At 34.3% G+C, this 15,279-nt stretch overlaps 1 protein-coding gene across 22 annotated transcripts in view; it reads left to right on the forward strand.

Annotated features, from left to right (window-relative positions):
- Nucleotides 1–15,279, forward strand: part of TCERG1 (transcription elongation regulator 1) — a 51,448-nt gene that overhangs the window by 21,852 nt on the left and 14,317 nt on the right. For 13 of the 22 annotated variants that reach the window (XR_011257030.1, XR_011257028.1, XR_011257031.1 and 10 more), the window contains 6 exons: nt 136–224; nt 7,063–7,223; nt 8,334–8,390; nt 8,534–8,600; nt 11,078–11,213; nt 12,034–12,123. Coding sequence is in view for 16 of the 22 variants with exons in the window: in XM_069589953.1 (XP_069446054.1) it covers nt 136–224; nt 7,063–7,223; nt 8,334–8,390; nt 8,534–8,600; nt 11,078–11,213; nt 12,034–12,123 (600 nt within the window). In the remaining 6 variants the exon portion in view is untranslated. Of the gene's footprint in view, nt 1–135; nt 225–7,062; nt 7,224–8,333; nt 8,391–8,533; nt 8,601–9,667; nt 9,719–11,077; nt 11,214–12,033; nt 12,124–15,279 lie in introns of all 22 variants that reach the window. The other 9 variants (XR_011257026.1, XM_069589950.1, XM_069589942.1 and 6 more) reach the window with 1 other exon arrangement.

Raw genomic sequence — 15,279 nt, forward strand, 5'->3', positions numbered from 1 at the left:
TCAGTCTCCCCTCTCTATGGTAGCAACAGACGTTATGTTAGTTTTACTTTAAGGTATTTGCAGTCTTGTGTTTGTGGGATATTCAAGTATAAATTTGTGATATGAATTTAATGGGAGTAATACAATTTCCCATAGGAGCCCAAAGAAGAAGAGATGACTGAGGAAGAAAAAGCTGCCCAGAAGGCAAAGCCAGTAGCTACTACCCCTATTCCTGGTACTCCGTGGTATGTAGGTTACTTAATTAGTAAGTTGTTTTATTTATTTATTGCCATGTTTGATTATTACATTATTACACAATAGATAGAGAAGGTACTTGAAAAAAAGTATGTCAAATACTGAATGTTTTTTGGTTGTTTTATTTTGGATTCTCAAATCTAAAACTCAACTGCTGCAGTGTCTTGCTCTCACAGAGCTCTCTGTTAATATTTACTGATTATAATTACAGATTTGAACCACTGTAAGATCCTGAATCTCCTTTTTTATTGTTTGAAATGTTTAAAAATTGCTTTTATATATATTCTCATAAATGAGTATGTTTATGAGAACTTTGTAAAAGTACATCTTTTTATCTTAGCTTTGAGTAGTCTGTTTTTCTTTGCTTTTTTTGTTTGGTTCTCCCTTTTCTTCCTCTCCCCACATCAGGACTTTAGTTACCTATTCTGTTTAATCTGTATTCGGTCTACTCATGGCAATGAGTTGGCTTGTTTCTTGAGTCTTGTAATGTGTAGATTCCCTTTCAACTTAGTTTCCTTTTTTCTCCTTGGTTTTATTATTTGTTCTATAGAATCCCACAGTCTGGGTTTTATTACTGTATCCTAGTGGTACTTTTTAATAGAATCCTCCATTCTGAATTTCCTGTAAATTTAGCAGGCAGTTACAGAGATGTGATGAAATTTATGTTTGATCTTTTTGGCAGACCAACTGATGATGACCTTTCCCTCAGGATACATCTAGTTGTTCCTTTTGTGTGTGTGATTTTAGTGGTCATTGCTGATTTTTGCCTAGGTCAGTGGTTTTCAACCAGAAGTAATTTTGGCCTCCTCCCTTTAGCCCCCTCCTCCCTGAAGTGGATGTTGGGCAAAGTCTGCAGGCATTTTTGGTTGTCGTAAGTGGAAGGTATTAAAAGCATGTAGTTACAGGCCTGGGCTGCTCCTAAACACCCTACCATATACAGGGCAGCTCCCTGTAAGAATTAATTATTTGGCCCAAATGCCAGTAATGCGGAGATCGAAAAACCTGGCCTTTTGGCATATTTACTCATTTACTTTTCCCACAGATAAGACCAGTAGTGTCAGCAACAGTATGATTACTAAAGACAGTTTAAGATTTTTTTCTGGTTATTTCCCTACCTAGTTGTGCTAATACAGCTCCAGTGTTATGAGCTGTCAGTGTGGAGTGAGAAGCTGTCAGGACATTTCAGAATTAATAGAAATACTATGGACAAAGAATTCTTGTGTCACCAGGGCTTCCCTGGTGGCTCAGATGGTAAAGAATCCACCTGCAGTGCAGGAGACCTGGGTTCGATCCCTTAGAGGAGGGCATGGCAACCCACTCCAGTATTCTTTGCCTGGAGAATCCGCATGGACAGAGGAACCTGGAGGGCTACAATTCACGGGGTCGCAGAGAGTCAGAAAGAACTAAGCACTCAACACATGGACAAAGAATTCTTGTGTCACAAAACTACCTTGTGCTAATAATATGCATGATAAAGTGCTTAGGGTGAAGTGTACTGATAATCTGCATCATGTAATATATCAAAAAAATAAGACTGGCAAGATACTCAGAGGAAGGATAGTGATAAAATATTAAGTCTAAATCTAAAAAAATAAATCTAGATGGTCAGTATATTGTGTTCACTGTTCTAGAGACATTCTTTGAATATTCTGTATATTTCAGTTTTTTCATAATACCGAGTAAAAACCTATGGAAATAAAGAAATGCATCAGCAATTAATCAATTGATATAAATATGTAAATAAAAATAGTCACCATGCCAGTCTAGGTAAATATGAAATTTCAAATACTATAAGTTCAAAGATAAATTTTTCATAAGTTAAAATCCAACACAGGTTACAAACAAATTGTGAATGGCAAATAAAGGCAGCCTCACTTAGACTTCGTTGTTCAGTCGCTCAGTCATGTCTGACTCTTTGCGACCCCATGGACTGCAGTACGCCAAGCTTTCCTGTCCTTCACCATCTTAAGGGGCTTGCTCAAACACATGTCCATTGAGTTGGTGATGCCATCCAAGCATCTCGTCCTCTGTCATCCCCTTCTCCTCCTGCCTTCAGTCTTTCCCAGCATCAGGGTCTTTTCCAGGGAGTTGGCTCTTCTCATCAGGTGGCCAAAGTATTGGAGCTTCAGCTTCAGCATCAGTTCTTCAGTGAATATTCAGGGTTGATTTCCTTTAGATTGGATTTAGATTGGTTGGATCTCCTTGCAGTCCAAGGTGCTCTCAAGAATCTTCTCCAACACCACAGTTCAAAAGCAGCAATTCTTCAGTGCTCAGCTTTCTTTATGGTCCTGCTCTCATATTCATACATGACTACTGGAAAAACCATAGCTTTGACTAAATGGACCTTTGTTGGCAAAGGAATGTCTCTGCTTTTTAATAGGCTGTCTTATGTTTGTCATAGCTTTTCTTCCAAGGATCAAGCGTCTTAATTTCATGGCTGCTGTCACCATCTACAGGGATTTTGGGGCCCCCCAAAATAAAGTCTCTCACTGATTCCATTATTTCCCCATCTGTTTGTCATGAAGTAATGGGACTGGATGCCATGATCTTCATTTTTTGGATGTTGAGTTTTAAGCCAACTTTTTCACTCTCCTCTTGCACTTTCATCAAGAGGCTCTTTAGTTCCTCATCACTTTCTGCCATAAGGGTGGTATCATCTGCATATCTGAGATTATTGATATTTCTCCCAGCAGTCTTTAATTCCAGCTTGTGTGCTTCATGTGGTCCAACATTTCTCATGATGTACTTTGCATATAAATTAAATAAGCAGGGTGACTGTACACAGCCTGGACATTCTCCTTTCCCAGTTTGGAACCAGTTCATTATTCCATGTCCGGTTGTAACTGTTGCTTCTTGACCTGCACACAGGTTTCTCAGGAGGCAGGTAAGGTGGTCTGGTATTCCTATCCCAGTTTGTTGTGATTCACAGTCAGAGGCTGTAGCATAGCCAGTGAAGCAGAATTAGATGTTTTTCTGGAATTCTCTTGCTTTTTCTCTGATACAGCAGATGTTGGCAGTTTGATCTCTGGTTCCTCTGCCTTTATGGCAGGCTAAATCTTTCTGATGCAGTCTTAGTAACCAATTGGAAAAGTTACAAGTCTCCACGACCTTAAAGACTTTTGTTTTGTCAAAACATTAAAAACTTTCTTAGAACCAGAAACTAAAGTTTACTGAACCTAGCAAATTTCTAATTTTTGATCCCTCTTTATTCTTAAAGAACAAAAAAGTAAAATAAAGTCAAACCTATGCTCTGAAATCCCAAGGAAAAAATTCCAGTGTAATTATTCTTGTTGCTAGGACTATTATATCAGTGCAATGCTAAGTAGAAGAAATGAACCTCCCTGCCTTCTTCTCCATTTAGGGGGAGAAATTCAGTCTTTTATATCAGATATAATATTAGCTTATATGGTTTTCAAAAATTTTGATAATGTTTTTATCATAAATCTGCATCTTTTGAAATGAGTTTTTCTCTTATATTCTTTGAATATGGAGAGTTACTCTGAATTTTGATTGTTTAACTTTGCATTTCTGTAATAAACCTTAATCATGGTAGATTAATCTTTTTAATGTATTGTTGGATTTGATTTACTAATATTTTACTGAGTATTTTTGCATCTATACTTGTGGCATGTGAATCCATAAGTTTCTTTTGTAATGTTTTTGTTGGATTTTGGTATTAGGGTTTTGCTGGTTTCAGGAAAGGAGTTGGATGGTGGCTGGTAATTTCTGTTCCTCTATTTACTGAAAAAGTTTGTAAGATAATACTTTCTCATTAAGGTTTTATAGAATTAACAAAATTGTCTGTGGTCAGAGTTTTTTGGGGGAAGATTTTTGGTAACAGTTTAAACTTCTTTAATAGCTATAGGACCATTTTTTGTTTGTTTCTTCTGTTGTCTTTGGTTAAGTTGTATTTTTCAGGAAATTTGCTTATTTTGTGTAAGTTGAATTTGTTGTAATTATTTTCTTAGTGTCCTTTGAATGTTTCTGTTATTATTTTTCTCTTAATATTGTTTAAATGTCTGTGATCTGTGGTGATACCCCTTTTTCTTTCCACATAGTGGTGATTTGTTCTCTATTCTGGACCAGTCAAGCCAAAAGTTTGCCTGTTTTGTGGTCTTTGCATAAAGACCACAAAGTTTTAGGGTGGTTGGGCCCCTCCACTCTTGCCCATTCTTACTTCCTTTTACTTTGGGTTTACTTTTTACTTTTTCTAGCTTCTTTTTCTAGTAATTATGAAATTACTCTTAAGTCATTAGTGTTCTTTTCTTATCGTTTAAAGCTTAACGTAGTTCGCTTTTAAGCACTGCTTTAGCACCAGCCTACAAATTTTGATGTGTTGTATTTTCATTGCCATTCAGTTTTTATTGTAAAATTTAATTTTGATTTTTGTCTTTGACTCACTCATATTATTTAGAAGTCTTTTGTTTCAGTTCCTTAATTTGAATTTTTTGTATTTCACTTGTACTGATTTAATCGTCCTGTGGTCAGAGAATGCGCTTCCTTTGGTTTTGATACTTTCAAGTTCATTAAGACTTTTTTTTTTTTTTAATTGTTCACCAGGTGGTCTTTCTTGGTACTGTTGTTTTAGGGTTTCATTGGTCTGGCAGTTGTTGAGAGAGTTCTGTTAATCTGTTATAAGAGTGGAATTGCCTATTTCATCTACTTGTAAGCTCTCTAAACAGGCTTATTATATGTTTTACAGTTGTTACATGTTCCTGATTGTCTTTTTTTTTTTTAACAATTATGAAAAGACCCTATTTCTCTCTCATACCCTTTGTCTTGTGCTTTTTCCATACATTTACTTTCAAGCTTTCTATAATTTTATGTTTAAAGTTTGTCTCTTAAAACAGCTTATAGTAGTGTCTTGTGGTTTTACTCACTTTGTCAATTCTTGCTTTTTAAATGGGAGTGTTTAGGCTGTTAACATGAATGTAACTTTCAGTTGGATTTAAACCTATTATTTTCTGTCTTCTCTATTTTTGTTCCTCCATTCGCCCTTTACTCTCTTCATTTGAATTATTTGAACATTTTCTAGCATTCCATTTAATAATTTATCTCTTGGCTTTCAGGTGATATCTCCTTGCATTAATTTTTAGTTTTTCTTGTATTATACTATACCCACTTAACCATCATAGCCTACTTAGAGCTTTTATTGTAGCACTTCATGTAAAATGTGGGAGCCTTATTATCATATAGGTTCTTTTTTAACCTTTTACCTACTGACCTTTATGTTACAGTTGTCATATGTATTACTATTACATACATTGAAAACCCCAAAATGCATTGTTCATGATTTTTCATACATATTTTGAAGAACTTAAGAGCAAAAAAATCTTTGATATTTTCCATTTCAGTTTTTTTTTCCCTTCATTATTAAAGATCCAGGTGCTGTTTGGTAGTTTTTTAGGTATCATTTCCTTTCAACCTGAAAAACTCTTACAGGGTGATTCTGATAGAAATGAAATCTCTTCGTTTCCCTTCATTGAGAATATCTTCTTTTCCTTTGTTCCTGAAGGATGTTTTTGCTCTGTATGGGATTCTAGGTTGGCATTTCCTTTTTCCTCCTGACTTTAATGATGTTGTTTTAATGTATTTTCGCCTCTGTGGTTTCTGGTAGGAAATCCACAGTCCCTGGACTTGTTTCCCTGTTTGTTTTCTGCCATACTTTTTGTTAGCTGCTCTCGAGGATTTTTCTTTATATTCGATTTCCATCTGTCTATGTTGTGTCTAAAATTGATTTTCTTGAAATCTATCCTGTTTGGGGTTCACTGAACTTCCTTAGTATTTATGTCTTCTACCAAATTTGGAGATATCTTTGGGCCATTTTGTCTTTAAATTTTTTCTGCCCCAATATTCTCTTCTGGGATCCCAGTGACATGTCTGTTAGGCATTTTGATATAGTCCTGAAACACCATTCTTTTTTTTTTTTTTTTTCCCTTTTTTAACAGTTTCTCTGCTGAGAACCTCTCTTCTTTCAAGTTTTGGTTTATCTTTATTTTGTTTTTCTTTATCTCATTAAGTGTAATTATAATTGCTGCTGTAAAGTGTTTGATTATTTCAACAATAGAGGCTTTGTCTGATTAATTTTAACATCTAGGTTACCTTGAGCTTGGCAGCTGTTGATTAACTTTAATTATCTGGTCATAAAGACCTGATTTCTCTTAGTTTTAGCTGCCTGTGCTACTATTACTGTGCAGCCGGGGGCCTCAGCAGAGGTTTGAGGGAGAAGAAATTTATACCCTTGCTTCTCTAAATTTTGACTCCATATCTGTTTTTTTTTTTTAAACCTTAGAGAGTTCTTATGTACTTGTTTTTTTCTATATTGTTGCTGAGTTTCTAGTTGTAATTAATAGGAACAGTGGGTTGTACTGGGCTACAGTGTCATAGCACAATAGGTGCTTTTATTTTTAAATACTTGATATAGTCAGTTATTAAAAGCTTCATAAATAATTGCATTTGAGTTTGTAGTCTGTCTGGTTTGGTAAGAAATAATAAGTATTATGTAATAGGTCAGATTATTTGCTGTTAGGCTCATCTTTTGTGATAGGTTAACACTAAATGTGCCAGACATGTTCCTGAGCACTCTAACTGATCATGAATATTTTGCTTTTCCTAGTTTTCTGTTAGTATGTTGAGTTGCTGTTTTACCTCACCCATAGCCAGTCACCTCTCCTGTTCTGAAAATCATATTTGGCTCTCTGTAAGGAATAATAATATGAGCGTGTCCTTAACCACCAATACCACTTCCCCTTTTGATTGGATGGCATTAAAAGACCTAACTATAAAATATGTTCCATAACGTAAGAAAATGTTTAAATCTATTCCTAGGTGTGTTGTTTGGACTGGTGATGAGAGGGTCTTCTTTTATAATCCTACCACCCGTCTTTCTATGTGGGACCGACCCGATGATCTGATTGGAAGGGCAGATGTTGACAAAATTATTCAAGAGCCCCCTCATAAAAAAGGAATGGAAGAAGTGAAGAAACTAAGTAAGTCTTAAATTAGGATTTATCCTCTAATTTTAATATTCTTTTAATATTTTTATGGAATATATGAGGCAGTTTAGAAATGTCTATTTTCAAGAAATATAAGGAAAGGAATATTTGAGAAATGGAAAGTAAACTGCTCTTCTAAATTGAGTTCATATAATTAAAAAATAAAGAATTTGGATAAAATTATGGTTTGTAAAATATTTATATATGTATTTTAAAAACATCTTGTTCTTTTCAAGGTTGTCAGTTAGTCCAGGATACGTTGGTACTGCTGATGCTTGCTTCATTCTTATTAATGGTACTAAAATGCTCCTCAGTGAGCCTTTTAGCACCTTTTGTGATTAGTATTACATATTTTGAAATAATCAAGCTGTGCAGAGTATTTTTAAAATATTGTTTATTAAAATTTCATTAACTAAAACTGCAGTCTTTTAAACTTGATGAAATTTAGGGAAGTAAACCTTATTCTTGGGACTAGAGAGACACCTGCACCTTATTAAGAGTTAATCTTTTAATTCACCTTACCCTCAGACAGCCTTTCAGTATATAAGATATTTAGTAAATATAAATATTTGTATATAATTTTTATTGCATTTTTTATTGAAAATTTGCCATGGTATTGATAAGATCGTGTTTTTTAAAAAACCCTTTATGTAGTATAGAAGCATGATAAATGACTCATTTAATACTTTAGTTGAAACATCCTGATTATATCATTTATAATAATTGAGAAATCTTCATATATTATATGTATACACATGGTACTAACATTTTCTGCTTGCTAGTGATTTCCAAATTATTGGAACTTGGTCTACCTGGTGCAAAAGGTATAAGGGTTTTATCCATTTATTTGATAAATATTCACTTATTTGATAAATGAATACAGTATTCATTTATTTGATAAATTTTATGTTAATAAAAATTTCAGCATGAGTCAAGTTTAATGTAAAGGGAAGAGTAATAGAGGAGTTGTAGAATTATCACGATTTGTTTACTGTTTTTTAAAGAAGTGTTATAGATAGATAAATAGTTGAGTAATTTTATTAAAGAAAAATTGTATAATATATGCATATAACTATTCATAATTTTTGAAATTTTTTTTGCCAGGGCACCCAACTCCGACAATGCTGTCCATCCAAAAGTGGCAGTTCTCTATGAGTGCAAGTGAGTGAGCTATAAGTTGCAGCTTTAAAAAATACTGCTGACACAAGTGTTCTAGCAGTGGTTAGCAGAAGGATTCATACCTAAGTATTTAGATTGTTGCTTGCTTATTTTTATTCTGACAGTTAAATTAAATTTTCTTATAGTTAAAGAAGAACAAGAATTAATGGAAGAAATGAATGAAGATGAACCTGTTAAAGCCAAAAAACGGAAGTAAGTAATACTTATAGTTTATGTAATTTAGGTAGATTTTTAACTTTAAAAGATGATTAGGCTACAGTCAGTTCATGATTAGAACAGGTAATGTGTGTGTGTTAGGAGGCAGAAGTTATCATTGCTCTCTTTAGGCCTATTACTAAGCCTTGGTTTAAGATGTAGAAATGGTGTCCCTTCTGTTTCTAGATGTGGGAGAGTTTTGGTTATTTAAATATGTATTATGAAGCCAAATGACATTATTATGATAAATTGTTTTCAGAAATTCATTACACCTGAATTTTATAAAAAAAGTCCTTCCTAATGTAGACCCCAACAGATACTGTTCCAAAAATCTGATAAATGTAGACCCAGACTTCTCTCTCTTTTTATATACTTGTCACTTCACTTAGTCCTTGTATCCGTGGTCATTACTTGTTGAAGAGGGAACCCCTGAGGCTATTATTATTAGAAAGTGCTCTGAGAGAAAGAGAGTGGTATAAATGGAAGCCTTAGTTTGACCAGTGTGCAGTAAAATATGAATGTTACTAGTTATGGGGGGTGAATGGGTGGGGTAGAAGGTGTTTGTATATGAGTGGGGGAGGCATGGGACCATTATTTAGCAGCAAGAAGGAAAGTTTGAAGACATTATTATGGATTGGTTTATCATAGTCCTTATCTGAGGACAGATTGAATGCAGCCAAATTATGGCAAGAAATCAGTAAGACAACCCCTGTTAAGGGTGTTTCTTTTTTTAAAAAAGTTTCTTTATTGGCAACAGTGTTAAAGAAATTCAGATATTAAAGTGTGACTCATAATTGACTACAGTAACAACAGCTGTTTGAATTTTTACAGTTGACTTTTTAGTTCTTGACCAAATGTATTTTTTTATTAGTTGTAATCAACTGAATTTGTGTTCTTTTAAAAATCTAGAATAAGAATTTGTTTTCTTAATTATTATAAATGACTGTATTCATTCTGTTTATGTACCATGATTTTGGATGTTCCTACAATGTTAAACTTTTAGGTTGTTTTTAATTGTTTGTTCTTATAGACAACTCTGTAAGGTTTTTAACTGCTTTTATCAGGAGAATGTCAAAGAAGTCCTTTATGTGGATTGCCCGAGCTTCTCTATTTAGGTACAAAGCTAAAAGCCTGTTTTTCCTGGCTTAGTTTTTCTTTTATTTCTTTTATTGAGATAGATAGTGATAGTTTGTATTGTGACATTTTCATTTAGTATAATTCTTTAAAGGTTATTTGTTTTCATTAGTTGTATTTCTTGTCTTTTAACTCTTTATATAAATAGTTCTTAAATAAATTATTATAAGAGGGTATATTGTTTGGCAAATTGCTTTTACCTGTTTGTTTTGTGCATATCTTAGGTCACAGACTATCTCGCTAAGTTCCTGCAGGTCACGGATTATATCTTCTATTTTTGATTCATTCCCTAAATTGCTAAATACCTCTCACCATATTTGTGGGCTAGCCTTAGTTCCATTTAAATCTCCTGGGCTACCTTCATTTCCCTATATAGCATGATTTTGAATTTCCTAATGTTCTGTTTTCCTAATTCCCTTAAGTTTATGCAGGAAATATGAACCAATTTTATTTGTATACAAAGCAGATCGAATTTAAGATGGAAGATCTGCTTAAACACACCTGAATATTACTGAATTACTTTCTTTGATTATTCACATGAATGGGCCTTCTTCATAGGGCAGATGTGTGAGAGGTGACTTGATTTCATGTTCACAATGTCACCTGAGTACTGTACAACAGCAGGGGTGCCCTTAGCCCTGAGGTGCACTTTTGGAGAAACAAGAAGTAGTTTAGTCATTGATGAACAGTTCTAATTCCACCTAACTACTCCGGGGCCTATGTTGCTCTCTGGGACCTGTCCTTCAACTTAAATCTCAACTTATCACCCAGAAAGTGAGTAAAAAAAATGTCAGGTAGGTAAGGTATATATCTCACATATCCACTTGGCCAAATTTGCAGATATTTTATTTTCAAAATAAATATTTGAGATTAGTAAGACTTTTACCAGTTTTTCTTAGATTAAAAATCGTATGCATTTATAATGTAGAAACATTTTGGAAAATACTGTTTTTCCTATATCATTTCAAAAACTAAAAATTATATTCTGTGCTGTTTGATTCTAACACTTAGAGTTTATTGCAATATTGGATAAGTTTTGTTTTTAAGTAAGGTCGTTTATTTTGTGTATCAAGTAGTATCAGGGAGAGACAGCATATTAAAGGTATTTTTCTTTCCTAACAATGTAGCCACTGTAACATCATTAGAAGCTCATTGTAACTTTATTATTATAATGAAAGTTGCTTATCCCTTAGAGTTGATTTGAAAAGCTCAGTATAATTTGTTTTTGCCAAAAATACTCTGCTCAGTAGTGAGTCTTGAATATTCCAGTGATTTTAAGATTTTAGTAAGATTATATATTAATATTTTGTCAGTTGATGCCTGTATTTTCTTTTTTATAGGAGAGACGATAATAAAGACATTGATTCAGAGAAAGAAGCTGCCATGGAAGCTGAAATTAAAGCTGCCCGAGAAAGGGCCATTGTCCCTCTGGAGGCCCGAATGAAGCAGTTCAAGGACATGCTGCTAGAGAGAGGGGTCAGAAAACAATCTTTGGGGGAGATATTTCTGTTTTGTATAAGTAATATAAATATGTCTTGCTAAAAGGTCAAATCTAAGGTTAGTGCTCATGTCGTGGGGGCGGGATAAGGGAAGCCTGTCAAATCACTGTGCTCTTTTTCAGATAGCCGTTTTCTTGGCTAATTATATTATGTTTTAACTAAATGCCATTTTATTATCCTTTTAAGTACAAATAACATTTAACATTTATTGGGTCATTAAATTTTGGTGAGTAATATGACGAGTATTAACATTACAGAATGGCGGACTACTCGGGATAGGTAAGGTAAATGTGATTCTTTTAATATCTATAGAATGGCTTTTGGTTAAAGGAGTACTGGTACTTTATGATATTACTATTAATGAAGCTTAATTGCGAAGGGATTTCAACCTTTTGATTATATTCACAGATTCATTTGAGTAAGTAAAATTGTTCAACTTTACATCACAACATTGTTCACAAGATTAGAGCAAGCTTGGGAAATCAAAATGCAAATCTTCAAGGCTTTTTCTGATGTACTGATTTTTAAAATGTCACACAGTAGTGGTTATTTTAATGAGTAATTAAGTGTGTTATTTCTATATAATATAGAAATGTTCAGAGCCAATTAGTGTGGAAATTTGCTTTTGCCTAGCCTCCCACTGCTTGTCATTTATTAGTGATGGAAACTGCAGTATGGTTTTTATTATGTGTCCTTTTTAAGCAGACGTCCCGTAGATTTCAAGCAAAATTATATGACCTTTCAGTTTTTAGAGCCAACTTAATTTATGAGGCAATACATTTTTTTTTATTTTAAAGGTGTCTGCTTTTTCAACATGGGAGAAGGAGTTGCACAAGATAGTTTTTGATCCTCGGTACTTACTGCTCAATCCTAAAGAGAGAAAACAGGTAAAATGAAAATAACAGTAAGAAATGTATATCCCTTGCCAGCATAACTTTTAAATTGAACCTTTTCATACCTTAGTGACCCTCTGTGTGGACATTTCTGCCTCAGAAATACTTTGATATTTTTGCCATTATGGACATGGCTTTTGCCTCATGAACATTTTGTCCTTATGTTTCATATATACTGATGTTATACAAAGGTTTCAAAATCAATTCATGTACATTTATTAATTTTTACTGGACAGTTCTTCCGAACTGATAGTTGCAGTGTTTGAGCCTCCCCAACTGTTATGTGTCGGTGTATGCATATATATGTATCTGTGTTGTAGACAGACAAGACGCAGCATGTTTTATCTCACACCTTCTACATATACATCTGTTAAGTGGCAGCTGTTAGGATGTCTTTTCATAATAAACTTAATGGACTCTTCAGGTCTCTACTGAACTAGAATTATAAGAACTAGAGTTGCCTTATTACCGAGCTGCTGTTTATTCCCATTGTGATTCAGTGATATATATCTCATAGTGAATGCTTCCTCTAAAGTATTGCACACTGCGAACTTTCCTGAATTACCTGGACCACCCTGACACTGATCTGTGTAAAACGTTGAGTATGTTGAACCACTTGCTATAGTGCTATTGAGGTACACAATTTCATTTGGTAGAAGTAGTTGTCCATCTTCCATATTTATAATTTAATGGTTGGAATAATTTAGGTCTAATCATAGACTTTTTATGAAAAGAGGAAGTTTACACTGTGTCAGAAATGTATTTGAGACTCGAAATAGGAAGACATGACTTTCCATATGTATTTACACCTGTATTTCATGCACAGTAGTCTTTTTTATTTTAAACTCTTCATGTGTGATGGTCTCATTTTCACTCAGTTGATGGCCCTATCAGAACCTGTAAATTAGCCTTGATTTTTTACTTTCCCCACTATGCATTTCAAGTCTTATCAGCACAGTCTACCTCAAAAACCTTTTCTAAATCCAACCTCTTATTTACCATTTCCCTCACTAAACCCTAATTCAAAATACTGTGATTGTGGTGCCTAATTGAACTCCTTGCCTCCTCCATTCTTTCTGTCCTCTGTAGTCAAGTTCTTTTTCCACACAGCAGCCAGACTAATCTTAAAATTTAAATGATAAATTAAGGCAGTATTCTGTTGCTTGAAAAATGTGCACTGCTTACTGTTTGAGTTAGAATAAAGTTTTCATGGCTGTAAGATTCTCTATATACTCATGTCTGCATAGTTCTCAAGGCTCTTAGGTTCATTTTTTCACTAACACTGATATGCCTTGGCCAGTACTGGAATATTCTGATACTTACTAGTCCCTCTTCTGGAGTGTTCTTCCCCCAGGTGTTTCCATAGCTTACTAAATCATTTACATTCAGATACTTGTCCAGATGCCTTCTGATCAACCTCTTTGCCTTCATTACTGTCAGTAGCACTCAGAACTCTCATCTAAAATTATTTTACCGTCTGTCTTTTCCTACCACAACCTGGGGACGTTGATGTTTGAGAGTTTGCTTAGATGTCTTTGTAGACCCTGACTGCTAATGATTAAGAACAAGGCACTAAAATGCTCTTTGGGCTCTCTTAGCATCTGGGTGGGCTCTTAACAATTGTTGGCTTTACTGTAGAACAGTGGTTCTCAACCAGGGTTTTTTTACACTGGAGGACATTTTAGTTTGCCCCAGTGAGGGAGTGCTGCTGGCATCTGGCAGCCAGAGATGCTTCTGAACATGGTCTGGTCAGTACTGAGGTTAGAAACTGCCCTGCTGTAGGATGATTTCAGCTGGTTTATTGAGATCCTCTAGAGCAGGTCATTTTTAAGCTGGTGAGATCCTGGATAAGGGCTGAGTCTTGATAACATGGTATATTTTCTCAACATGGTATGTTTCCTCAACGTGGTCTATTTTCTCAGTCTAGTTCGCCTCAATCCTAATTTATGTTCTCCCAGTCCAGAGACGGTTTTGCCTTTTAGAGGAAGGGTCAGCAAAATGTTAACATATAGGATTAGATAATAAATACTTCAGGTTTTGTGGGCTGTATGGTCTCTGTCATAATTGTGTAACTCTGCTGTTGTGATATGAGAACACCTGTAGATTTATGTGAAGGAATGAGTGGACACTGAAGTTTGAATCTTATTTAATTTTATGTGTAATTAAGTTTTCTATTTTTTCCCCCACCTTTAAAAGTATCAGAACTATTCTTAGGCTGTATAGGAACGGGCAGCAGGCCAGATTTGGCCAACAGATAGTGATTTGCTAACCCTTGCTTTCTAAAATCACTCCTTGCCTTTTACTGAGTTTCAAAAGTGCCCCAGATACATAAAATTGGCAAGGAGGATCTAGTGATTAAACTGCTTTTTCAAAATCTTTGTGATAGCTGTATTGTGTCCTTACTTCATGGGTATCTGGTGCTGTCAATTCTCGAGCTAGTGCAGGAGTCTCTAATTTTAAAAACTGGCTCTTGGTTTCCTGACTGCTGGTTTAGGGTCAGCTTTCTCTTGTCTGCCAAATCCTTTATTGCCTGTGCTTTTCAAGTTCCCAGAGTTCCCCCATTTTTCTGTTCTTACTGATTTGTAACTTAAAAATGGAGATCCTGTATTGTCATTTTATTGTTGTTTCAAGAAAGCAAGCAATAGATATGTATGTTCAGTTCATAATCTTGACTGTACATTATTAAATGGAGAAAAATACACAGAATATACATATTCTATGTATATACATACATATATATGTATGCATGATTACATTTTGGTGAAAATAATTATATTTTAAAGAAAAGCACAGAAATAAGATTCCAGTATAGATTCCATCCATATTGTTAATGTTTTTTCTAAAAGGGATTTGTGAAGACTGAGATTTCTCTTTAACTTTTTATATTGCTTAAAATTTTAAAAATAAACCTGTACAGAAAGTAAAGCCATCAGGCACAGGCTTTTAACTTTTTAATTCTGGAAGCCTAAAAACAAGACTTGTATGCTTGTGTAATTCTGTCAGTTGAAGCTTTAAAGTTGAGATTTGCTATAGATCATTGTAATATAGTTGAGTTACCTATAATTAATATACTTTTCCTATTTTGGGACAGATATTGACATAGCATTTTTTTTTCATAGATTCTATAGTTTGGTATTTAGAGTACCAGTA

The sequence above is a fragment of the Ovis canadensis genome, chromosome 5 (genome assembly GCF_042477335.2).
Source record: "Ovis canadensis isolate MfBH-ARS-UI-01 breed Bighorn chromosome 5, ARS-UI_OviCan_v2, whole genome shotgun sequence".
Classification (NCBI taxonomy): Eukaryota; Metazoa; Chordata; class Mammalia; order Artiodactyla; family Bovidae; genus Ovis; species Ovis canadensis.